Consider the following 27,591-nt stretch of genomic DNA (forward strand, 5'->3'; position numbering starts at 1 on the left):
GGAGTGAGAACAGAGTGCGCTGATAATATTAGGGCCATGTCAGATACTGCGTCACAATTTGCAGAACATGAGGACGGAGAGCTTCATTCTGCAGGTGACGGATCTGATCCAAATAAACTGGATTCAGACATTTCAAATTTTAAGTTTAAGCTGGAAAACCTCCGTGTATTACTAGGGGAGGTGTTAGCGGCTCTGAATGATTGTAACACAGTTGCAATACCAGAGAAAATGTGTAGCTTGGATAAATATTTTGCGGTACCGACGAGTACTGACGTTTTTCCTATACCTAAGAGACTTACTGAAATTGTTACTAAGGAGTGGGATAGACCAGGTGTGCCTTTCTCACCCCCTCCTATATTCAGAAAAATGTTTCCAATAGACGCCACCACACGGGACTTATGGCAAACGGTCCCTAAGGTGGAGGGAGCAGTTTCTACTTTAGCTAAGCGTACCACTATCCCGGTGGAGGATAGCTGTGCTTTTTCAGATCCAATGGATAAAAAGTTAGAGGGTTACCTTAAGAAAATGTTTGCTCAACAAGGTTTTATATTGCAACCCCTTGCATGCATTGCGCCTGTCACGGCTGCGGCAGCATTTTGGTTTGAGTCTCTGGAAGAGACCCTTGACTCAGCTCCATTAGATGAGATTACACACAAGCTTAAAACCCTTAAGCTAGCTAATTCATTTATTTCTGATGCCGTAGTACATTTAACTAAACTTACGGCTAAGAATTCCGGATTCGCCATTCAGGCGCCCAGAGCGCTGTGGCTAAAATCCTGGTCAGCTGATGTAACTTCTAAATCTAAATTACTTAACATACCTTTCAAGGGGCAGACATTATTCGGGCCCGGTTTGAAAGAAATTATCGCTGATATTACGGGAGGTAAAGGCCATGCCCTGCCTCAAGACAGAGCCAAACCAAGGGCTAGACAGTCTAATTTTCGTGCCTTTCGTAACTTCAAGGCAGGAGCAGCATCAACTTCCTCTGCTCCAAAACAGGAAGGAGCTGTTGCTCGCTACAGACAAGGCTGGAAACCTAACCAGTCCTGGAACAAGGGCAAGCAGGCCAGAAAACCTGCTGCTGCCCCTAAGACAGCATGAAGTGAGGGCCCCCGATCCGGAAACGGATCTAGTGGGGGGCAGACTCTCTCTCTTCGCCCAGGCTTGGGCAAGAGATGTCCAGGATCCCTGGGCGTTGGAGATCATATCTCAGGGATATCTTCTGGACTTCAAAGCTTCTCCTCCACAAGGGAGATTTCACCTTTCAAGGTTGTCAACAAACCAGATAAAGAAAGAGGCGTTTCTACGCTGTGTACAAGATCTTTTACTAATGGGAGTGATCCACCCAGTTCCGCGTCGGAACACGGACAAGGGTTTTACTCAAATCTGTTTGTGGTTCCCAAAAAAGAGGGAACCTTCAGACCAATATTGGATTTAAAGATCCTAAACAAATTCCTAAGAGTTCCATCGTTCAAAATGGAAACTATCCGGACAATCTTACCCATGATCCAAAAGGGTCAGTACATGACCACAGTGGATTTAAGGGACGCTTACCTTCACGTACCGATTCACAAAGATCATTACCGGTATCTAAGGTTTGCCTTCCTAGACAGGCATTACCAGTTTGTAGCTCTTCCATTCGGATTGGCTACGGCTCCAAGAATCTTCACAAAGGTTCTGGGCGCTCTTCTGGCGGTACTAAGACCGCGAGGAATTTCGGTGGCTCCGTACCTAGACGACATTCTGATACAAGCGTCAAGCTTTCAAACTGCCAAGTCTCATACAGAGTTAGTTCTGGCTTTTCTAAGGTCGCATGGGTGGAAGGTGAACGAAGAGAAAAGTTCTCTTTCCACTCACAAGAGTTCCCTTCTTGGGGACTCTTATAGATTCTGTAGAAATGAAGATCTACCTGACAGAAGGCAGGTTAATAAAGCTTCAAGATGCTTGCCGTGTCCTTCATTCCATTCAACACCCGTCAGTGGCTCAATGCATGGAGGTGATCGGCTTAATGGTAGCGGCAATGGACATAGTTCCCTTTGCACGCCTACATCTCAGACCTCTGCAATTGTGCATGCTAAGTCAGTGGAATGGGGATTACTCAGATTTGTCCCCTACTCTGAATCTGGATCAAGAGACCAGAAATTCTCTTCTATGGTGGCTTTCTCGGCCACATCTGTCCAGAGGGATGCCATTCAGCAGACCAGATTGGACAATTGTAACAACAGACGCCAGCCTACTAGGTTGGGGCGCTGTCTGGAATTCCCTGAAGGCTCAGGGATCATGGACTCAGGAGGAGAGTCTCCTTCCAATAAACATTCTGGAATTGAGAGCAGTTCTCAATGCCCTTCTGGCTTGGCCTCAGTTAACAACTCGGGGGTTCATCAGGTTTCAGTCGGACAACATCACGACTGTAGCTTACATCAACCATCAAGGAGGGACAAGAAGCTCCCTAGCGATGATGGAAGTATCAAAGATAATTCGCTGGGCAGAGTCTCACTCTTGCCACCTGTCAGCGATCCACATTCCTGGAGTGGAGAACTGGGAGGCGGATTTCCTAAGTCGTCAGACTTTTCATCCGGGGGAGTGGGAACTTCATCCGGAGGTCTTTGCCCAAATACTTCGACTTTGGGGCAAACCAGAGATAGATCTCATGGCGTCTCGCCAGAACGCCAAGCTCCCTTGTTACGGGTCCAGGGACCCGGGAGCGGTCCTGGTAGATGCTTTGACAGCACCTTGGACCTTTGGGATGGCCTATGTGTTTCCACCCTTCCCGATGCTTCCTCGATTGATTGCCAAGATCAAACAGGAGAGAGCATCGGTGATTCTAATAGCGCCTGCGTGGCCACGCAGGACCTGGTATGCAGATCTAGTGGACATGTCATCCTGTCCACCTTGGTCTCTGCCTCTGAGACAGGACCTTCTAATTCAGGGTCCTTTCAAACATCAAAATCTAATTTCTCTGAAGCGGACTGCTTGGAAATTGAACGCTTGATTTTATCAAAGCGTGGATTTTCGGAGTCAGTAATTGATACCCTAATACAGGCTACCAGAAAGATTTACCATAAAATATGGCGTAAATACTTACATTGGTGCGAATCCAAGAGTTACTCATGGAGTAAGGTTAGGATTCCTAGGATATTGTCTTTTCTAAAAGAGGGTTTAGAAAAGGGTTTATCTGCTAGTTCCTTGAAGGGACAGATCTCGGCTCTGTCCATTCTTTTACACAAACGTCTGTCAGAAGTTCCAGACGTTCAGGCTTTCTGCCAGGCTTTGGCCAGGATTAAGCCTGTGTTTAAAACTGTTGCTCCACCATGGAGCTTAAATTTAGTTCTTAATGTTTTACAGGGTGTTCCGTTTGAACCCCTTCATTCCATTGATATTAAATTGTTATCTTGGAAAGTTCTGTTTTTAATGGCTATTTCCTCGGGTCGTAGAGTCTCTGAATTATCAGCCTTACATTGTGATTCTCCGTATCTGATTTTTCATTCAGATAAGGTAGTTCTGCGTACTAAACCTGGGTTCTTACCTAAGGTTGTCACTAACAAGAATATCAATCAAGAGATTGTTGTTCCATCATTGTGTCCTAACCCTTCTTCAAAGAAGGAACGACTTCTGCACAACCTAGATGTAGTCCGTGCCCTGAAATTTTATTTGCAGGCAACTAAAGATTTTCGCCAAACTTCTTCCCTGTTTGTCGTTTATTCTGGACAGAGGAGAGGTCAAAAAGCTTCTGCTACCTCTCTCTCTTTTTGGCTTCGTAGCATAATACGTTTAGCCTATGAGACTGCTGGACAGCAGCCTCCTGAAAGAATTACTGCTCATTCTACTAGAGCTGTGGCTTCCACTTGGGCCTTTAAGAATGAGGCATCTGTTGAACAGATTTGCAAGGCTGCAACTTGGTCTTCTCTTCATACTTTTTCCAAATTTTACAAATTTGACACTTTTGCTTCTTCGGAGGCCGTTTTTGGGAGAAAGGTTCTTCAGGCAGTGGTCCCTTCCGTATAAAGATCCTGCCTGTCCCTCTCGTCATCCGTGTACTTTAGCTTTGGTATTGGTATCCCAGAAGTAATGATGACCCGTGGACTGACTACACTTAACAGGAGAAAACATAATTTATGCTTACCTGATAAATTCCTTTCTCCTGTAGTGTAGTCAGTCCACGGCCCGCCCTGTTTTTATGGCAGGTCTAAATTTTTAAATTATACTCCAGTCACCACTGCACCCTTTAGTTTCTCCTTTCTCGTTTGGTTCTTGGTCGAATGACTGGGTGTGACGTAGAGGGGAGGAGCTATATAGCAGCTCTGCTTGGGTGATCCTCTTGCACTTCCTGTTGGGGAGGAGTTAATATCCCAGAAGTAATGATGACCCGTGGACTGACTACACTACAGGAGAAAGGAATTTATCAGGTAAGCATAAATTATGTTTTCTCATCATTATAATAAAAAACTGTAGTAACCTGTTGTAATTGTGCTCAACAGTTCTATTTCCTTTTAAATGTGTTGATATTTTTGATTTTCCTGGAAAAATATGAAGTCAAATCTATTTTAACCCTATATACTACTGGTTTTAAAACTTGTCCGCAGGCCTTCATAACAGGCCAGAGTTTGAAGATATCATCTGTACTTGAGCACAGGTGGAATAATCAGCTGATTAGTAAACACGGTTATTTTACTTGCTCTCACCCAAGGCAATCCTGAAAACCTGACCTGTTAGGGAGGCCCAAGGACAGGTTTGAAAATCAGTGCTATACATTTAATACGAGTTGTGCACTTGCTATTAACGTCTATAAGTACCTATTAAACAATAAGTATTTTCAGGAAGTATTTACCAGCCAATGACCAGAAGCAGGTCGTGCCTCTCCACTATTGGTACGCAACGAATACAGATGTATTTGTTTTAGTTTATATTTAAAGGGAGCCTAAACCCACATTTTTTTCTTTCATGATTCAGATATAGCAGCAATTTTAAGCAACTTTCTAATTTACTCCTATTATCAAATTTTCTTCATTATCTTGATATCTTTATTTGAAAAAGCAGGAATGTCAGCTTAGGAGCCTGCCTATTTTTGGTTCAGCATCCTGGTTAGCGCTTGCTGATAGGTGGCTACATTTAGCAACCAATCAGCCAGTGCTACCCAGGTGCAAATAAAGATACTAAGAGAATGAAGAAAAACTGATAATAGGAGTAAATTAGTGCATGCAATTTTAAGCAACTTTCTATCTGAATCATTTAAGAGAGAAAAAATATGTTTAGTATCCCTTTAAACAGTATTCATTTCAATTTTTGTTTCATATGCATTAATGAATTAAAATGGTGAGTATAGTGTCCCTTTTAACATTTGGTTGTAACAGTAATGTCTATGCATTTGTTACGTTTACAGCTAGAATGTGATATAGGCAGTCGTACTGCACTATGGTCTGTGGAGTGTATATAGCTTATTTACGTTTTACAGAATAGCATAAAGGGTCAGCTAGATCCCCCTTCTGTTTCTAATGGGATCTTATAAACTTATTGGAAGAAAGGTCTACTCTTGTTGCAGGAATTTGTTTTGCCTACTTATTCTGAAGACTACTATAAATAGACCTGTGTCTTCCATTTCTGGTTACCCTAAACCTGTAAAGTTGTTAGATAATCTACAGGAACCTCTTGGATCTTGTCTTAGAGCAAGCCGGATATAGTTCAATCATCTTTCCTTCAGACTTTCAGAAGCTGACGGCTGCTGATGATAAGACTGCACAAGTAGAAGAGTTTCTGCAGTCCCTCTATGGAGCAATGGCGCAAGACGTCATCTGGCAGAATGCTAGCGAGGAGCAACTACAAGATGCACAGACTGCTATAGAACGGAGCGTGATGAACCGCATCTTTAAGCTGGCTTTCTACCCCAACCAGGATGCAGACATACTGCGGGATCAGTGAGTATCACCTGGGTTGGATAAAGAAGATGTGAAAAAGGTTTATGTTGGGGAGTTGTGCAAACCCTAAGGGAGAGGGGCAACAATGCTTTTGAGGAAATGGTTGAGTGGAATCACTTGAAGTTTAGTAATTTTGAAAGAGGGGAGTTGTAGATTTCCGTGAGCTGCGTGTGTGGTATAGGAGCCATAGATGGAGCAAGAGATTACGTTGCAAGAGTGAGGAGACATTTGGTGCTGTAGATCACGGATATTAAATTCTAGTCCTTAGGAGCCATGAAATGGCCAAACATAATCACTTGCTTATCATTTGTGGTTAACTCACCTGTTGTCACCCAAGAACTCTAGACTGTGAGTGGATCCTGGGGATAGGAACTAAAGAGCCTTAATGTACGCTCAGTTGTGTGCTGCTGAATAAGAAGTCCCCAATTCTTTGCCATTTATATAACAGTGCTTTTGTCTCTCCACAGGGTGTTGCATGAACACATCCAAAGATTATCAAAAGTTGTTACAGCCAATCACAGAGCGCTTCAGATTCCAGAGGTAACTTCAGGATTTCAACCTCATATGCATATTAGTTTTTTAAAGGGACGGTAAAGTCAAAATGAAACTCGGAGCTTTACAATTTAGTAAACTTTCCTTTTTTTGTTTTTTTAATTCTAATTCGCTTCAGTATTTTGATATCCTTTGTTAAAAAAACGTACTTACCCACACTACGGAATTTTGTGTTTCTATCCAAATAAATGATAATAATAATACCTAGGTAGGCTCAGGATTATCAATGCACTACTGGGAGCTAGCTGCTGATTGGTAACTGCACACAAATGCCCTTTGTAATTGCCTCACCCAATGTTTTCCACTAGCTCTCAGTAGTGAATTGCTTCTCCTTCAAAAAAGGATATCAAGAGAATTAAGCAAAATTTGATAATAGAAGTAAAATTTAAATTTACTTAAAAAATTGTCTGATTATCTAACTCATGAACGAAAAATTCTGGGCTTCATGGCCCTTTAAGCATTTCTGCCAAACTAAACCTTTTTCATTTAACTGGACTATAAACACAATTCTCTACCTACGGGAGACCATACTGAGTAAATAAATGCTGGGTGGGGTACACTAGTCACCTTTAGGGCAGTAAATACATCAAGTACTCTATAGATAGATCGTCGTCCTCAATACTCATTTGGTGACTTTGTATATTCCTTGTGGATTCTGCTTATTTTCCTGTTTTTGTTTTGTTTTTTTGTTAAGTTATGGCAAGTTTTGTTTTAAAGGGACATTAAACTTGTCTGTACAACATTAAAATCATTTCAGTGAAATCAGCATTTGAAAAGCTTGTTAAAGGTAGAGTCAACACAGCCCCTGTTATTTACCCAATTTTTTTTTCTTTCATACAGGTGGTGAGAGTCCACGATTCATTACTCCTAGGAATTACTCTTGGCTACCACAAGGAGGAGGCAATGATTCTCAAACCCCAAGAGCTCTATAAAACCCCTCCCAAATACCGAAGTCTTTACTTTGCCGCTCTTTTGCGCATTTTTGGCACGCTTAGATTAATGCTTGTCAGGTTAGCATAAATCTCTTTAGTTTTATTATAATTACTTTCGCACTTTGTCTTTTTTTTCCCAGTTTCTAAGGTTTGCCTTTCTGGAAAGGCATTTTCAGTTTGTTGCTCTACCATTTGGCTTGGCTACAGCTCCAAGAATATTCACAAAGGTTCTGGGTGCCCTTTTGTCTGTGATCTGAACTCGGTGTGAAATTGTGCTAAAGAAAAAGACTGAATCAGTCATCCAGGTATGGAAACGCTGCAATACCCCAACTGACTGCTTCAACAACATGGTTGGAGGATTCATTTTCCAATAAGGTCTTTAATTCCTCTAACAAAGGTACCTTTTTTGGGATTTGAAATAGATTCAGTCTGCATGAGTCTTTCTTTAAAAGAGTAGAGAAGGTAGATTGGTGTCGGCTTGTCTGAACCTTCAGTCTCTCTCTTTCCCCTTGGTTGCTCTTTGTATGGAAGTTATAGGTCTTATGATTGCAGCTTCAGATGCCATTCCATTTGCTCGTTTTTACATGAGACCTCTTCAGCTTTGTCAATGGTGCAGAGATTATACTCCACTGTCTCAAAATATATTTTTGGATTCCAGTACAAGTCAGTCTCTGACTTGATGGCTGGATCATAAGTTTATTATTCAGGGGGTTTCTTTTGCTTGTCCAACCTTGACTGTGATCACTACAGATGCAAGTCTGGGATCCTCGGCAGGCGAGGTTACCTATAAATGTTCTGCAATTTTCAGGGTTCTTCAAGTTTGGCCTCTGTTGATAAGAGTCTCATATCCATTTGCAGACAGACAATGTCACAGCAGTAGCTTATATCAGACATCAGGAGGGAAATCACAGTTCTCTAGCGATGAGGGAGGTGTCTCAAATTCTCTCCTGGGCAGAAGACAATTCTTGTCTAGTCTCTGCAATGCATATTCCAGGGGTGAACAACTGGGAAGCAGACTTTCTCACTCGTCAATCTCTACATCCAGGGGAGTGGTCTCTTCAGCAGGATGTGTTCAATTAGATTGTGGATCTTTGAGGTCTTCCAGAGAGAGAACTGATGGCTTCTTGTTTGGAAAAACAAGCTTCCCATGTACTTTGTGAGGTCCAGGGATTCTCAAGCAGAGTTAGTTGATGCTCTAGTAGCTCCTTGGTCATTTCAGCTTACTTATCGGTTTCCTTCTCTGGTGCTTCTACCCAGAGTGATTTCCAAGATAAGCCTTGAGAAATATTTAGTAATCTTGATTGTCCCAGCTTGGCCTCTAAGGATTTGTTTTGCAGATCTGGTTCAGATGTCCAGCTGCCCTCTTTGGCATCTTCCTCTAAGGCAGACATCCTCAAACTTGGCCCCCCAGAGGTTTTGGAACTACATTTCCCATGATGCTCAGCCAGATGATATGCTGGCTGAGCATCATGGGAATAGTAGTTCCAAAACCTCTGAAGGGCCAAGTTTGAGGATGTTTGCTCTAAGGTCAGATCATCCGGACCTCAAGTCTCTGAACTGGATGGCATGGAAATTAAAAGGTTAGTCCTTAGACATAGAGGTTTCTCTGATTTTGTGATGGAAACCTTAATTTATGCCTGTAACTAGGAAGATTTATCATAAGGTCTGGAAGGCCTTTATTTCTTGGTGTATGGTTGAGGGGTTTTCCTGGCATTCTTTCAGAATTCCTAAGATTCTGCAGTTCCTACAAGATGGTCTGAATAAAGGTCTACCTACCAGTTCTCTGAAAGGATACATTTCTGCCCTTTCACTCTTGTGTCATGGGAAGATTGCTAATCTTCTTTATCTTCATGGTTTTGTTCAAGCTTTGGTTTATATTAAACCTGTAATCAAAACACTTTCTCCTCCATGGAATCTTAACTTGGTGTTAAGGGTTTTGCAGTCTTCTCCTTTTGAACCTATACATAAGGTGGATATGAAGCTGCTTTCTTGGAAGGTTGTGTTCCTTTTGGCCATCTCTTCTGCTAGAAGTGCTTCTGCGTTATCTACTATTCCTTGTGATCCTCTATATCTTATTTTTCTTCAGGATAAGACAGTTTTACAGGCTACTTTTTGACTTCTTGCCTGAAGTTGTTTCTCTAGACAACATTAGCAAAGAGATTGATGTCCCTTCTTTATGTCCTGATCCTAAGAATACTTCAGATATCTTTGCATCATCTGGATGTTAGGGCATTGACATATTACATTGCTACTAAGAACTTTAGACACATTTCTTTGTTTTTTTGGCTTCTTGGTTAAAACATTCTACTAGGTCAGTTGCCAATTCTTTCAAGGATGAAACTTCAGTTGACCATATTTGCAAAGCAGCTACTTGGCCTTCTTAGCATACTTTTATAAAATTTTACCATTTTGATGTTTTTTACTCTTCTGAGGCAGCCTTTGGTAGGAAGGTCCTTCAGGCAGTTGTCTCAGCTTGATTTTTTCTTGCCTGATTGATTTATTTTTTAAGTATATTCAAAAAAAGAATTATTGAGGTTATGGATATTCTCAGTGAGAAAATGTTTTTTTCCCTTTTTCCCTTCCTTTATGTTATTACTCGTGGACTCTCACCACCTGTATGAAAGAAAACATAATTTATGCTTACCTGTTAAATTAATTTATTTTATAGTTGTGAGAGTCCTCGAGACCCCACCCTTTGTCTTTGGGTTTAGTCATTTTCTTTAGCACATCTTTTTTTTTTCTGCTCTTTTTATGGCTATTATTCCTTTTTCTTACCTCAGTTGCATGGCTATACATTAGACTGAGGTATGTGTGAAGTGGGAGGTTTGGGGATCTTTGCCTCCTCCTAGTGGTAAGGAAGAGTAATTCCCAGGAGTAATGGATTTTGGACTCTCACCACCATGAAATAAATAAATTTATCAGGTAAGCATAAATTATGTTTTGTCAGTGTTTCAATAGTCGTATTTATAGGTTACTTTCACCAGGTACTTACATGTAACACCACCTTTAAAATTGAAGGTATATAAAAATTCAATGCATTATTTTCTTATTGTCTCACACTAAGCCTTTTTTCACCCCAGCACTGAACCGCTTTTGAGCTTTATTTGCTTACCTACATTTAAACACTATTGTAAGTTAAATATCCGTGAGTGACCCACAGAAATTTATATATTGTTTTTTTCAGCAGGCCCAGCAGATTTGCAATATACCATCATATTTATAATTTGTGGCATGATCTAGCTGCATCAAAAATTGTGAAGTAAAAAAATAAATAAAAAAAAGCAATTTTTGCTTAGATTTTAGTAAATAAAATTGAAAATGGCCAATTGACTACAGCTGTTACTGTGATCTCCTGACTAAATTGTCATCAAGAGTAACCACATGTGACATAGGAGCCCATACAATCTTTTGGGGGTTATATTATAGATTAGAGAGGCCCCTTTGTACTGTACAGAAATAAAAGCACTTTCTCTTGTTAAGTGTGTTCAGTCCACGGGTCATCCATTACTTATGGGATATATTCTCCTTCCCAACAGGAAGTTGCAAGAGGATCACCCAAGCAGAGCTGCTATATAGCTCCTCCCCTCACATGTCATACCCAGTCATTCTCTTGCAACCCTCAACAAAGAAGGAGGTCGCGAGAGGAGCTGGAGTTTTTACTTAACTATTAACTATTAACTATTCTTCAATCAAAAGTTTGTTATTTTAAATGGCACCGGAGTGTGCTGTTTTTCTATCTTAGGCAGTATTTGGAAGAAGAAACTGCCTGCGTTTTTTATCTATGATCTTAGCAGGCGTAACTAAGATCCACTGGCTGTTCTCGACATTCTGAGGAGTGGGGTAACTTCAGACTGGGAATAGCATGCGGGGTCCTCCGCAAATGAGTTATGTGCGGTACTTTATTTTCTGGGAATGGAATTGACTAAGAAAATACTGCTGTTACCGTATGATGTAAGTACAGCCTTAAATGCAGTAGTAGCAACTGGTATCAGGCTGATAAATGTATGCGCAGTCGAGTTATATTCTAGAGACTAGAATTTGACTGAGAAAATACTGTTAACACTGAAATAATACTTAAGCCTTCTCTGCAGTGGTAGCGACTTGTAGCAGGCTTAGTGATAGCTTTGCATGACATTGAAAAATGTTGTTTTTTTAATAAAACGTTTACTGGCATGTTATTCGTTTTTTTGTGAGGTACTTTGGTGATAAATCGCTTTGGGCATGATTTTTTCCACATGGCTAACATATTTTTCTGCATGGAAACCGTTATATCAGGGCTCCCACTGTTGTGATTGGAGTGGGAGGGCCCTTGTTTTAGCGCCTTATTGCGCAGTTAAAATTATTGCACAGTCTTTCTGCTTCTTCCTCCTTGATCCAGGACGTCTCTAGAGAGCTCAGGGGTCTGCAAATTTCATTTGTGAGGGAGGTAATCAGTCACAGCAGATCTGTGACAGTGTGCTGACTGTGATTAAAAGCGTTAAATCTTAATTGATATCTGTTTTATCCGTTTTGGGTATCGAGGGGTTAATCATCCTTTTGCTAATGGGTGCAATCCTCTGCTAATAGTACACTTCTTGTTAAGAATTGTTTAATTATATCTGTATTTTTGAAGCGCTGCAGCGTTTTTTATATTGCTTGTAAAACTTATTGAAAGTGATTTCCAAGCTTGTTAGTTTTCATTGCTAAGTCTGTTTTAAACAGGTCTGATTCAGAGGAAACTGTTTGTTCATCATGTTCAAAAGCCAATGTGGAGCCCAATAGAACGATGTGTACCAATTGTATTGATATTGCTTTGAATAAAAGTCAATCTGTACCGATAAAGAAGCTATCACCAGACAACGAGGGGGAAGTTATGCCGCCTAACTCTCCTCACGTGTCAGTACCTGCGTCTCCCGCTCGGGAGATGCGTAGGATTGAGACACCTAGTACATCTAGGCCCTTACAAATCACTTTACATGATATGGCTAATGTTATGAAAGAAGTATTATATAATATGCCTGAATTAAGGGGCAAACGCGATAGCTCTGGGTTAAGGACAGAGCGCGCTGATGACACGAGAGCCATGTCTGATACTGCGTCACAACTTGCAGAACATGAGGATGGTGAGCTTCATTCTGTCGGTGACGGTTCTGATTCGGGGAGACCGGATTCAGAAATTTCAAATTTTAAATTTAAGCTTGAGAACCTCCGTGTGTTACTAGGGGAGGTATTAGCGGACACGGTGGCAATTCCAGAGAAATTGTGTAGGTTGGATAGATACTATGCGGTACCGGTGTGTACTGACGTTTTTCCTATACCAAAAAGACTTACAGAAATTATCAGTAAGGAGTGGGATAGACCCGGTGTGCCTTTTTCCCCTCCCCCGATATTTAGAAAAATGTTCCCTATAGACGCCACCACACGAGACTTATGGCAGACGGTCCCTAAGGTGGAGGGAGCAGTTTCTACGTTAGCCAAGCGTACCACTATCCCGGTGGAGGATAGCTGTGCTTTCTCAGATCCAATGGATAAAAAATTAGAGGGTTATCTTAAGAAAATGTTTGTTCAACAGGGTTTTATATTGTAGCCTCTTGCATGCATTGCGCCTGTCACGGCTGCAGCGGCATTCTGGTTTGAGTCTCTGGAAGAGGCGATTCGCACAGAGCCGTTGGATGAGGCCTTGAGCAAAGTTAGAACCCTTAAGCAAGCTAATGCGTTTGTTTCAGATGCCGTAGTACATCTAACCAAACTTACGGCTAAAAATTCCGGATTCGCCATTCAGGCGCGCAGAGCGCTCTGGCTTAAATCCTGGTCAGCGGATGTAACTTCAAAGTCTAAGCTACTTAACATTCCTTTCAAAGGGCAGACCTTATTCGGGCCCGGCTTGAAGGAAATTATTGCTGACATTACGGGAGGTAAGGGCCACGCCCTTCCTCAGGACAGGGCCAAACCAAAGGCCAAACAGTCTAATTTTCGTGCCTTTCGTAACTTCAAGGCAGGAGCAGCATCGACTTCCTCCGCTCCAAAACAGGAAGGAACTACTGCTCGTTACAGACAAGGTTGGAAAGGCAACCAGTCATGGAACAAGGGCAAGCAGGCCAGAAAGCCTACTCCCGCCCCTAAGACAGCATGAAGTCAGGGCCCCCTATCCAGAGACGGATTTAGTGGGGGGGCAGACTTTCTCTCTTTGCCCAGGCTTGGGCAAGAGATGTGCAGGATCCCTGGACGTTAAAGATTATATCTCAGGGATACCTTCTGGATTTCAAATCCTCTCCTCCACAAGGGAGGTTCCATCTTTCGAGGTTATCGACAAACCTAGTAAAGAGAGAGGCATTTCTACAATGTGTACAAGATCTCTTAATCATGGGGGTGATCCACTCAGTTCCGCGATCGGAACAGGGACAAGGATTTTACTCAAATCTATTTGTGGTTCCCAAAAAATAGTGAACCTTCAGACCAATCTTGGACTTAAAGATCTTAAACAAATTCCTAAGGGTACCATCGTTCAAGATGGAAACCATTCGAACCATCCTACCCATGATCCAAGAGGGTCAATATATGACCACGGTGGACTTAAAGGATGCTTACCTTCATATACCGATTCACAAAGATCATTATCGGTACCTGAGGTTTGCCTTTCTAGACAGGCATTACCAGTTTGTGGCTCTTCTCTTCGGGTTAGCCACGGCCCCGAGAATTTTTACGAAGGTTCTGGGCTCACTTCTGGCGGTACTAAGACCACGAGGCATAGCGGTGGCTCCGTACCTAGACGACATTCTGATAGAAGCGTCAAGTTTTCAGAATGCAAAGTCTCATACAGAGATAGTTCTAGCATTTCTGAGGTCGCATGGGTGGAAAGTGAACGTGGAAAAGAGTTCTCTGTTACCACTCACACAGGTTCCTTTTCTAGGGACTCTTATAGATTCTGTAGAGATGAAGATTTACCTGACGGAGTCCAGGTTATCAAAGATTCTCAATGCTTGCCGTGTCCTTCATTCCATTCCAAGCCCATCGGTAGCTCAGTGCATGGAGGTAATCGGCTTAATGGTAGCGGCAATGGACATAGTGCCATTTGCGCGCCTGCATCTCAGACCGCTGCAACTATGCATGCTCAGTCAATGGAACGGGGATTACTCAGATCTGTCCCCTTTGCTAAATCTGGACCAGGAGACCAGAGATTCGCTTCTCTGGTGGTTGTCACCGGTTCATCTGTCCAAAGGAATGACCTTTCGCAGGCCAGATTGGACGATTGTAACAACGGATGCCAGCCTTCTAGGCTGGGGAGCAGTCTGGAATTCCCTGAAGGCTCAGGGATCGTGGACTCAGGAGGAGAAACTCCTCCCAATAAACATTCTGGAATTAAGAGCAATATTCAATGCTCTTCTGGCTTGGCCTCAGTTAGCAAAGCTGAGGTTCATCAGATTTCAGTCAGACAATATCACGACTGTGGCTTTCATCAAGGGGGAACCAGGAGTTCCCTAGCGATGTTGGAAGTCTCGAAGATAATTCGCTGGGCAGAGTCTCACTCTTGCCACCTGTCAGCGATTCACATCCCAGGCGTAGAGAACTGGGAGGCGGATTTCCTAAGTCGCCAGACTTTTCATCCGGGAGAGTGGGAACTTCACCCGGAGGTATTTGCTCAACTGATTCGTCGTTGGGGCAAACCGGATCTGGATCTCATGGCATCTCGCCAGAACGCGAAGCTTCCTTGTTACGGATCCAGGTCCAGGGACCCGGGAGCGGTGCTGGTAGATGCATTAGCAGCCCCTTGGGTTTTCAACATAGCTTATGTGTTTCCACCATTTCCGTTGCTACCTCGGCTGATTGCCAGGATCAAACAGGAGAGGGCATCGGTAATTCTGATAGCGCCTGCGTGGCCACGCAGGACCTGGTATGCAGACCTAGTGGACATGTCGTCCTGTCCACCATGGTCTCTTCCTCTGAGGCAGGACCTTCTAATTCAGGGTCCTTTCAACCATCCAAACCTAATTTCTCTGAGGCTGACTGCCTGGAAATTGAACGCTTGATTCTGTCAAAGCGTGGGTTTTCGGATTTAGTTATTGATACATTAATACAGGCTCGGAAACCTGTGACAAGAAAAATTTACCATAAGATATGGCGTAAATATTTATATTGGTGCGAATCCAAGAGTTACTCATGGAGTAAGGTTAGGATTCCTAGGATATTAGCTTTTCTACAAGAGGGTTTAGAAAAGGGTTTATCCGCTAGTTCGCTAAAGGGACAGATTTCAGCTCTGTCTATTCTTTTACACAAACGTCTGGCAGAGCATCCAGACGTCCAGGCCTTTTGTCAGGCTTTGGCTAGAATTAAACCTGTGTTTAAAGCTGTTGCTCCTCCGTGGAGCTTAAACTTGGTTCTTAAAGTTCTTCAGGGTGTTCCGTTTGAACCCCTTCATTCCATTGATATTAAGCTTTTATCTTGGAAAGTTTTGTTTTTGATGGCTATTTCCTCGGCTCGAAGAGTCTGAGTTATCTGCCTTACATTGTGATTCTCCTTATCTGATCTTTCATTCAGACAAGGTAGTTCTGCGTACTAAACCTGGGTTTTTACCTAAGGTTGTTTCTAACAGGAATATCAGTCAAGAAATTGTTGTTCCATCGTTATGTCCTAATCCTTCTTCAAAGAAGGAACGTCTTTTGCATAATCTAGACGTGGTCCGTGCTCTGAAGTTCTACTTACAGGCAACTAAAGATTTTAGACAAACTTCTTCTCTGTTTGTTGTTTACTCTGGACAGAGGAGGGGTCAAAAGGCTTTGGCTACCTCTCTCTCTTTTTGGCTTCGTAGCATAATACGTTTAGCCTATGAGACTGCTGGACAGCAGCCTCCTGAAAGAATTACAGCTCATTCCACTAGAGCTGTGGCTTCCACCTGGGCCTTTAAGAATGAGGCCTCTGTTGAACAGATTTGCAAGGCTGCAACTTGGTCTTCACTTTATACTTTTTCCAAATTTTACAAATTTGACACTTTCGCTTCTTCGGAGGCTGGTTTTGGGAGAAAGGTTCTACAGGCAGTGGTTCCTTCTGTTTAATGTTCCTGCCTTGTCCCTCCCATCATCCGTGTACTTAGCTTTGGTATTGGTATCCCATAAGTAATGGATGACCCGTGGACTGAACACACTTAACAAGAGAAAACATAATATATGTTTACCTGATAAATTTATTTCTCTTGTAGTGTGTTCAGTCCACGGCCCGCCCTGTCTTTTTCAGGCAGGTTCTAAATTTTAAAATTATAACTCCAGTCACCACTGCACCTTATAGTTTCTCCTTTCTCGTCTTGTTTCGGTCGAATGACTGGATATGACATGTGAGGGGAGGAGCTATATAGCAGCTCTGCTTGGATGATCCTCTTGCAACTTCCTGTTGGGAAGGAGAATATATCCCATAAGTAATGGATGACCCGTGGACTGAACACACTACAAGAGAAATAAATTTATCAGGTAAGCATAAATTATGTTTTGTTTTTTTTGCAAGGTGTTCACTGTTACTACCGTAATCACCTGACAACACAGACAAAATAATTTTTTGAGAGAGGGACTTGTCTACAAGAAAATTAACTTTATTATATTACACATACTACTACTGCTCCAGCAGGTGATTCTCTTTCAAATGAAGGGTCTTGGAGGTTTGTAGCTGCTAAGGGAGCTGAGATTGAGGGGTTTAAAGTACCTCCCCCCCATCACGCTCCCTTTGCAGCTACACTGATTCCCAGTTCTGTCCCCTTTGATGTCACCACATGCGTACGTGGTAACGTCACTGACACTCCCGAGTGTCGCTCACTAGGCCACCAATGATTTCTGGCCTGTAGTTAGGGGTTCACCAGAAATAGCATTTGTTCTGTGATCCCCATGCGTCACGAAAACGGCTTGTCGTGCCCACAGGCCACGTTGTGCATAGTAGCAGTTAATGAGCAAGTTTTAATGAATCATTTTGTGAGAGTTAAACTTGGTTACATCAAGTATTCATGCTATAGATAATTAATGTTGTATTATTATGTCCATTTAACCTGGAAATGATCATTTCTCCAACATAGGTGTGTCCGGTCCACGGCGTCATCCTTACTTGTGGGATATTCTCTTCCCCAACAGGAAATGGCAAAGAGCCCAGCAAAGCTGGTCACATGATCCCTCCTAGGCTCCGCCTACCCCAGTCATTCTCTTTGCCGTTGTACAGGCAACATCTTCCGGGGGAGTGGGAACTCCATCCGGAAATCTTTGCCCAAGTCACTCACCTGTGGGGCATTCCAGACATGGATCTGATGGCCTCTCGTCAGAACTTCAAAGTTCCTTGCTACGGGGCCAGATCCAGGGATCCCAAGGCGGCTCTAGTGGATGCACTAGTAGCACCTTGGACCTTCAAACTAGCTTATGTGTTCCCGCCATTTCCCCTCATCCCCAGGCTGGTAGCCAGGATCAATCAGGAGAGGGCGTCGGTGATCTTGATAGCTCCTGCGTGGCCACGCAGGACTTGGTATGCAGATCTGGTGAATATGTCATCGGCTCCACCTTGGAAGCTACCTTTGAGACGAGACCTTCTTGTTCAGGGTCCGTTCGAACATCCGAATCTGGTTTCACTCCAGCTGACTGCTTGGAGATTGAACGCTTGATCTTATCGAAGCGAGGATTCTCAGATTCTGTTATCGATACTCTTGTTCAGGCCAGAAAGCCTGTAACTAGAAAGATTTACCACAAAATTTGGAAAAAATATATCTGTTGGTGTGAATCTAAAGGATTCCCTTGGGACAAGGTTAAGATTCCTAGGATTCTATCCTTCCTTCAAGAAGGATTGGAAAAAGGATTATCTGCAAGTTCCCTGAAGGGACAGATTTCTGCCTTGTCGGTGTTACTTCACAAAAAGCTGGCAGCTGTGCCAGATGTTCAAGCCTTTGTTCAGGCTCTGGTTAGAATCAAGCCTGTTTACAAACCTTTGACTCCTCCTTGGAGTCTCAATTTAGTTCTTTCAGTTCTTCAGGGGGTTCCGTTTGAACCCTTACATTCCGTTGATATTAAGTTATTATCTTGGAAAGTTTTGTTTTTAGTTGCAATTTCTTCTGCTAGAAGAGTTTCAGAATTATCTGCTCTGCAGTGTTCTCCTCCTTATCTGGTGTTCCATGCAGATAAGGTGGTTTTACGTACTAAACCTGGTTTTCTTCCAAAAGTTGTTTCTAACAAAAACATTAACCAGGAGATTATCGTACCTTCTCTGTGTCCGAAACCAGTTTCAAAGAAGGAACGTTTGTTGCACAATTTGGATGTTGTTCGCGCTCTAAAATTCTATTTAGATGCTACAAAGGATTTTAGACAAACATCTTCCTTGTTTGTTGTTTATTCAGGTAAAAGGAGAGGTCAAAAAGCAACTTCTACCTCTCTCTCTTTTTGGATTAAAAGCATCATCAGATTGGCTTACGAGACTGCCGGACGGCAGCCTCCCGAAAGAATCACAGCTCATTCCACTAGGGCTGTGGCTTCCACATGGGCCTTCAAGAACGAGGCTTCTGTTGATCAGATATGTAGGGCAGCGACTTGGTCTTCACTGCACACTTTTACCAAATTTTACAAGTTTGATACTTTTGCTTCTTCTGAGGCTATTTTTGGGAGAAAGGTTTTGCAAGCCGTGGTGCCTTCCATTTAGGTGACCTGATTTGCTCCCTCCCTTCATCCGTGTCCTAAAGCTTTGGTATTGGTTCCCACAAGTAAGGATGACGCCGTGGACCGGACACACCTATGTTGGAGAAAACAGAATTTATGTTTACCTGATAAATTACTTTCTCCAACGGTGTGTCCGGTCCACGGCCCGCCCTGGTTTTTTAATCAGGTCTGATAATTTATTTTCTTTAACTACAGTCACCACGGTACCATATGGTTTCTCCTATGCAAATATTCCTCCTTAACGTCGGTCGAATGACTGGGGTAGGCGGAGCCTAGGAGGGATCATGTGACCAGCTTTGCTGGGCTCTTTGCCATTTCCTGTTGGGGAAGAGAATATCCCACAAGTAAGGATGACGCCGTGGACCGGACACACCGTTGGAGAAAGTAATTTATCAGGTAAACATAAATTCTGTTTTTTGTGAATGAAATATATTTTTCTGTTCTTTGATCCCAGTGAGATTCTGGCCATATTTGTCTTTGCCTCTTACCAAGTTATGTATCTGTCGCAGATGACCTGCACTTTTTAACTCCTCTCTCTTCCTTCCAGGTGTATCTGAGGGAGGCACCATGGCCGTCTGCTCAGGCTGAGATTCGCACACTCAGTGCCTACAAGACCCCACGAGATAAGCTGCAATGCATCATGCGAATGTGCTCAACAATCATGAATCTCTTGAGTCTGGCCAATGAGTACTCTGTCCCCGGAGCAGACGACTTTGTCCCTGTGCTGGTGTTTGTGCTCATTAAGGTGAGTGATATTGGGGTTGTAGTAGGAAAATGAAGCGGTCCCATTGAAAATTTATTGGCAGCATTAAAGGTATAGGAAAGTCAAAATTAAACGTGCATGATTCAGATAGAGCATGTCATTTTAAGACACTTTTAAATTCACTTCTATTTTCAAATGTGCTTCGTTCTCTCAGTATCCCTTGTTATGAATACGCACATATCCTACACTAGTGGGAGGCAGCTGCTGCTAATTGGTGCCTGCACACATTTGTCTCTTGTGATTGGCTAAATAGATATTTTCAGCTTCCTGTCAGTAGTGCAGTGCTGTCCCTTCAGCAATGGATATCAAGAGAATGAAGAAAATTTGATAATAGAATTAAATTGGAAAGTTGTTTAAAATTGTATGTTCTATCTGAATCATAAAAGAAAATGTTGGGGTTTACTATCCCTTTAACATTAGGTAGCAACAAGTGTGGCGCTGTCAGCAAGTTTAATGCAAAAGACAGATAATGTATGATTACTCAGAAAAGCGTTAGCCTATCTTGTCTTTGGTTATTGCAACAGTTGATTCTTTTTTTTATGAACATATTTCAGTAATTTGTTTTTGGGGGGGAGGGTATTTTATTCCTGAGTACTATCGGTGACTTTCATTATGATAATCTATACTAACTGCGTAAGTATTAGTACCTCCCTTTATCCCTTCTGTGTTTATACCATCTCCTGCTAGGCTATACTATTATTATTCAGTGTTAAAAGTATAAGTTAACCCTTTTTGTGTCAGTTTGGGAAATCAAATTCCAACAATTAAAATAATAATGTATTATTGTGCTTGTATCCTATTCATACCCAGTTTTAATGCTACTTGGGACATCAGATAACGTGGAGCAACTTAAAGGGACACTAAAACCACATTTTTTTTCTTTCATGATTCAGATAGAGCATGACATTTTAAGCAACTTTCTAATTTACTCCTATTCATTTTTCTTTGTTCTCTTTCTATCTTTATTTAAAAAGCAGGAATGTAAAACTTAGCTGCCGGACCATTTTAGGTTCAGCACCATGGATAGCGCTTGCTTATTTGAGGCTTACATTTACCCACCAATAAGCAAGCATAACCCAGGTTTTCAACCAAAAATGGGCCGGCTTGTATGCATCACATTCCTGCTTTTTAAATAAAGATAACAAGAGAACGGAAACAAATTGATAATGGGAGTAAATTAGAAAGTTGCTTAAAATTGCATGCTTTATCTGAATCATGAAAGGAAAAAAAACAAAGTATGCTTACCTGATGATTTAATTTCCTTCTGTATGAGCAGAATTCACAGCATCATTCCTTACAGTTGGGAAATACTGAACTTGGCCACCAGGAGGAGGCAAAGACACCCCAGCCAAAGGATTAAAGTGATGGTAAATCCTAGCGTTTAGGAAACGCTAGGATTTACAATCGTAACAAATAAAGGGGACTTTCATTCATGAAGTATAAAATACTTCATTCTGAAAGCCCCTTTATTTGTTAGCAGCTTTTGCTGTGCTGAGCTTCTAAAGGCAGCCCACGGGCAGAATGCTATTTGGCTGAGAGGTGACGTTTCCACCTCTTAGCCAATAGCCGTGCGGGAAATACAGCTTGGCGCCACAAAACCTGGCGCCAAGCTGTATTTCCCGCACGGCTATTGGCTAAGAGGTGGAAACGTCACCTCTCAGCCAAATAGCATTCTGCCCGTGGGCTGCCTTTAGCAGCTCAGCACAGCAAACGCTGCTAACAAATAAAGGGGCTTTCAGAATGAAGTATTTTATACTTCATGAATGAAAGTCCCCTTTATTTGTTACGATTGTAAATCCAAGCGTTTCCTAAACGCTAGGATTTACCATCACTTAAAATACTCCCCCTACTTCCCTCACATCCCAGTCATTCTGCCAAGGAAACGAGGAACAGTAGGAGAAATTTCAGGCTATAAATGGTGCTGGAAGGGAAAAATAAATTTTGGTCCGCCCATCGGAATATACAGGCGGGAGCCGTGGACTCTCCTCATACAGAAGGAAATGAAATTATCAGATAAGCATACTTTGTTTTCCTTCTTAATATGAGGAGAGTCCACGGTATCATTCCTTACTGTTGGGGAGAACTATACACAAGCTCTAGAGGACACTGAATGATAACGGGAGGGGTAAAAGAGAGGCGGACCCTAATCAGAGAGCACTATTGCCTGCAAAACCTTTCTCCCAAAAGCTGCTTCGGCCAAAGCAAAAACGTTGAACTTGTAGAATTTTGAAAAAGTTTGTAAGGAGGACCAGGTAGCCGCCTTACAAATCTGATCCATAGAGGCCTTGTTCTTAAAGGCCCAAGAAGAAGCCACCGCTCTAGTGGAATAAGCCGTAATCCTCTGAGGAGGTCTAAGTCCCACTGACTCGTAAGCCAAGCGTATAACACTCCACAACCAAAAAGATAAGGAAGTCGAAGAAGCCTTCAGACCCTTACACTTCCCAGAGTAGATAACAAACAACGAAGAAGATTGCCTAAAATCCCTAGTAGCTTGAAGATAAAACTTAAAAGCTCGAACCACATACAAATTTATTAAGTAAACGTTCCTTCGAAGAATAAGGGTTAGAACATAAGGAAGGAACCACAATCTCCTGATTGATGTTATGATCAGACACAACCTTAAAGAGAAAACCCAAGGGGGTACGTAGGACAGCCTTATCAGTGTGGAACACCAAATAAGGAGGTTCACATTGCAAGGCAGCTATGTCAAACTCTGCAAACCAACGCAATAGCCAATAGAAAAAGAACCTTCCAGGACAACAATTTGATGTCAACCGAATGCATAGGCTCAAACGGAGCCCGTTGCAAAAACTTAAGAACAAGTTTTAAACTCCATGGTGGAGCATTAGATCTAAACACAAGAAATCTGGCCCCTCAGGGAACTGGCAGAAAGGCCCTTCTCCAGACCCTCCTGGAGAAAAGAAAGTATCCTGGTAGCCTTAAAGGGACAGTTTACTCAAAATAGTTCTCCCCTTTAATTTGTTCCCAATGATCCACTTTACCTGCTGGAGTGTATTAAATTGTTTACAAGTATTTCCATTAACCTTATATTGGCATTTGAATTAGTTTATTTAGCATGTGGTATCCCCACCCATCCTGAAAGTTTTTGGCCACGAGGCCAAACTGTATTAACAGTGCCAGTAGAAGAAATTACACTCCCAGTGGGTTATAGAAGAGATAAGGTAATAAAATGTTAATTTTCCATTGTTCTCTCCAAGTATTGGTGATTGTTTTATGGACAAATATAAGATAAAGAAGCAGGAATATGTACACAATGTGATAAAGTAATGAGATCTCATTATACCTACAAGCTCAACTCATCTTATTAGGTTGTGGCTTCAAAACACAAAATCAGCTAATTCATATACACAAATAAGCCTTAAAAAATCAAATCTCATACATTTTATACTCTGCAGCTGGTAAAAAAAAGTAATTGGAAACACATTAAGGGACAAACAATTTTATAATATACTGTCCCTTTAACCTTTTGCCAGGCTAACCCAGTCTCTTCACACCGGAATAAGTAAGCTCTCCACACCTTATGATAGATGCGACGAGTAACAGGCTTACGAGCCTGAATGAGAGTATCGATAACCCTCTCAGAGAAACCTTTCTTGGCTAGGACTAAGCGTTCAATCTACATGCAGTCCGCCTCAGAGAATCTAGATTTTTCTTCTGTTATGTGTGATCAGTCCACGGGTCATCATTACTTCTGGGATATAACTCCTCCCCAACAGGAAATGCAAGAGGATTCACCCAGCAGAGCTGCATATAGCTCCTCCCCTCTACGTCACTCCCAGTCATTCTCTTGCACCCAACGACTAGATAGGATGTGTGAGAGGACTATGGTGATTATACTTAGTTTTTATAACTTCAATCAAAAGTTTGTTATTTTACAATAGCACCGGAGCGTGTTATTGCCTCTCTGGCAGAGTTTGAAGAAGAATCTACCAGAGTTTTTACTATGATTTTAACCGGAGTAGTTAAGATCATATTGCTGTTTCTCGGCCATCTGAGGGAGGTAAAAGCTTCAGATCAGGGGACAGCGGGCAGATGAATCTGCATTGAGGTATGTAGCAGTTTTTATTTTCTGAATGGAATTGATGAGAAAATCCTGCCATACCGTTATAATGACATGTATGTATACTCTACACTTCAGTATTCTGGGGATGGTATTTCACTGGAATTACTCTGTTAAAAGTACATTAAACCTTTGAATAGGTATTTATTATGTTAAACGTTTTTGCTGGAATGTAGAATCGTTTGCATTTTCTGAGGTACTGAGTGAATAAATGTTTGGGCATTATTTTTCCACTTGGCAGTTGCTTGTTTTAAATTGTGACAGTTTCGTTTCTCTCTCACTGCTGTGTGTGAGGGGGAGGGGCCGTTTTTTGGCGCTCTTTGCTACGCATCAAAAATTTCCAGTCAGTTACTCTTGTATTTCCTGCATGATCCGGTTCATCTCTAACAGAACTCAGGGGTCTTCAAACTTCTTTGGAGGGAGGTAGATTCTCTCAGCAGAGCTGTGAGACTTATATATTGACTGTGATTAAAAAACGTTGCTCTGTAATTTTTATGTTTCAAATTTAATTATTGTTACTTTACTAAGGGGAACAAACCTTTGCTAAAAGTTGTGTTGTTTTTAAGGATTGATGCTATAACTGTTTTTTCAGTTCATTATTTCAACTGTCATTTAATCGTTTAGTGCTTCTTTGAGGCACAGTACGTTTTTGTTAAATAAGATTGTAACCAAGTTGCAAGTTTATTGCTAGTGTGTTAAACATGTCTGATTCAGAAGAAGATACCTGTGTCATTTGTTCCAATGCCAAGGTGGAGCCCAATAGAAATTTATGTACTAACTGTATTGATGCTACTTTAAATAAAAGCCAATCTGTACAAATTGAACAAATTTCACCAAACAGCGAGGGGAGAGTTATGCCGACTAACTCGCCTCACGTGTCAGTACCTGCATCTCCCGCCCGGGAGGTGCGTGATATTGTGGCGCCTAGTACATCTGGGCGGCCATTACAGATAACATTACAAGATATGGCTACTGTTATGACTGAAGTTTTGGCTAAATTACCAGAACTAAGAGGCAAGCGTGATCACTCTGGGGTGAGAACAGAGTGCGCTGATAATACTAGGGCCATGTCTGATACTGCGTCACAGCTTGCAGAGCATGAGGATGGAGAGCTTCATTCTGTGGGTGACGGTTCTGATCCAAACAGATTGGATTCAGATATTTCAAATTTTAAATTTAAATTGGAGAACCTCCGTGTATTACTAGGGGAGGTTTTAGCGGCTCTTAATGATTGTAACACTGTTGCAATACCAGAGAAATTGTGTAGGTTGGATAAATACTTTGCGGTACCGGCGAGTACTGACGTTTTTCCTATACCTAAGAGACTAACTGAAATTGTTACTAAGGAGTGGGATAGACCCGGTGTGCCGTTCTCACCCCCTCCAATATTTAGAAAGATGTTTCCAATAGACGCCACCACACGGGACTTATGGCAAACGGTCCCTAAGGTGGAGGGAGCAGTTTCTACTTTAGCTAAGCGTACCACTATCCCGGTGGAGGATAGCTGTGCTTTTTCAGATCCAATGGATAAAAAATTAGAGGGTTACCTTAAGAAAATGTTTGTTCAACAAGGTTTTATATTGCAACCCCTTGCATGCATCGCGCCGATTACGGCTGCGGCAGCATTTTGGATTGAGTCTCTGGAAGAGAACCTTAGTTCAGCTACGCTGGACGACATTACGGACAGGCTTAGAGTCCTTAAACTAGCTAATTCATTCATTTCGGAGGCCGTAGTACATTTAACCAAACTTACGGCTAAGAACTCAGGATTCGCCATTCAGGCACGTAGGGCGCTGTGGCTAAAATCCTGGTCAGCTGATGTAACTTCTAAGTCCAAATTACTTAATATACCTTTCAAGGGGCAAACTTTATTTGGGCCCGGTTTGAAAGAAATTATCGCTGACATTACAGGAGGTAAGGGCCACGCCCTGCCTCAAGACAAAGCCAAGGCTAAGGCTAGACAGTCTAATTTTCGTCCCTTTCGGAATTTCAAAGCAGGAGCAACACCAACTTCCACTGCACCAAAACAGGAAGGAGCTGTTGCTCGTTACAGACAAGGCTGGAAACCTAACCAGTCCTGGAACAAGGGCAAGCAGACCAGGAAACCTGCTGCTGCCCCAAAGACAGCATGAACCGAGGGCCCCCGATCCGGGACCGGATCTAGTGGGGGGCAGACTCTCTCTCTTCGCCCAGGCTTGGGCAAGAGATATTCAGGATCCCTGGGCGCTAGAGATCATATCTCAGGGATACCTCCTAGACTTCAAATTCTCTCCCCCAAGAGGGAGATTTCATCTGTCAAGGTTGTCAACAAACCAGATAAAGAAAGAAGCGTTTCTACGCTGTGTACAAGATCTGTTATTAATGGGAGTGATCCATCCGGTTCCGCGGTCGGAACAAGGACAAGGGTTTTACTCAAACCTGTTTGTGGTTCCCAAAAAAGAGGGAACTTTCAGGCCAATCTTGGATTTAAAGATCCTAAACAAATTCCTAAGAGTTCCATCGTTCAAAATGGAAACTATTCGGACAATCTTACCCATGATCCAAAAGGGTCAGTACATGACCACAGTGGACTTAAAGGATGCTTACCTTCACATACCGATTCACAAAGATCATTACCGGTATCTAAGGTTTGCCTTCTTAGACAGGCATTACCAGTTTGTAGCTCTTCCATTCGGATTGGCTACGGCTCCAAGAATCTTCACAAAGGTTCTGGGTGCCCTTCTGGCGGTACTAAGACCGCGAGGAATTTCGGTAGCTCCGTACCTAGACGACATTCTGATACAAGCTTCAAGCTTTCAAACTGCCAAGTCTCATACAGAGTTAGTTCTGGCATTTCTAAGGTCGCATGGATGGAAAGTGAACGAAAATAAAAGTTCTCTCTTTCCTCTCACAAGAGTTCCATTCTTGGGGACTCTTATAGATTCTGTAGAAATGAAGATTTATCTGACAGAAGACAGATTAACAAAGCTTCTAAATGCATGCCGTGTCCTTCATTCCATTCAACTCCCGTCAGTAGCTCAATGCATGGAGGTGATCGGCTTAATGGTAGCAGCAATGGACATAGTACCCTTTGCACGTCTACATCTCAGACCGCTGCAATTGTGCATGCTGAGTCAGTGGAATGGGGATTACTCAGACTTGTCCCCTACTCTGAATCTGGATCAAGAGACCAGAAACTCTCTTCTATGGTGGCTTTCTCGGCCACATCTGTCCAGGGGGATGCCATTCAGCAGGCCGGACTGGACAATTGTAACAACAGACGCCAGCCTACTAGGTTGGGGCGCTGTCTGGAATTCTCTGAAGGCTCAGGGACAATGGAATCAGGAGGAAAGTCTCCTGCCAATAAACATTCTGGAATTGAGAGCAGTTCTCAATGCCCTTCTGGCTTGGCCCCAGTTAAAAACTCGGGGGTTCATCAGGTTTCAGTCGGACAACATCACGACTGTAGCTTACATCAACCATCAAGGAGGGACAAGAAGCTCCCTAGCAATGATGGAAGTATCAAACATAATTCGCTGGGCAGAGTCTCACTCTTGCCACCTGTCAGCAATCCACATCCCGGGAGTGGAGAACTGGGAGGCGGATTTCTTGAGTCGCCAGACTTTTCATCCGGGGGAGTGGGAACTTCATCCGGAGGTCTTTGCCCAAATACTTCGACGTTGGGGCAAACCAGAGATAGATCTCATGGCGTCTCGCCAGAACGCCA

At 42.5% G+C, this 27,591-nt stretch overlaps 1 protein-coding gene across 8 annotated transcripts in view; it reads left to right on the plus strand.

Moving 5' to 3' along the window:
- Positions 1-27,591, plus strand: part of GAPVD1 (GTPase activating protein and VPS9 domains 1) — a 231,021-nt gene that overhangs the window by 192,642 nt on the left and 10,788 nt on the right. For all 8 annotated transcript variants that reach the window (XM_053695629.1, XM_053695636.1, XM_053695630.1 and 5 more), the window contains 3 exons: positions 5,699-5,912; positions 6,380-6,452; positions 19,589-19,786. In XM_053695629.1, coding sequence (XP_053551604.1) covers positions 5,699-5,912; positions 6,380-6,452; positions 19,589-19,786 — 485 coding nt within the window. The remainder of the gene's footprint in view (positions 1-5,698; positions 5,913-6,379; positions 6,453-19,588; positions 19,787-27,591) is intronic.

Source organism: Bombina bombina, chromosome 12, assembly GCF_027579735.1.
Source record: "Bombina bombina isolate aBomBom1 chromosome 12, aBomBom1.pri, whole genome shotgun sequence".
In the NCBI taxonomy this organism is placed as follows: domain Eukaryota; kingdom Metazoa; phylum Chordata; class Amphibia; order Anura; family Bombinatoridae; genus Bombina; species Bombina bombina.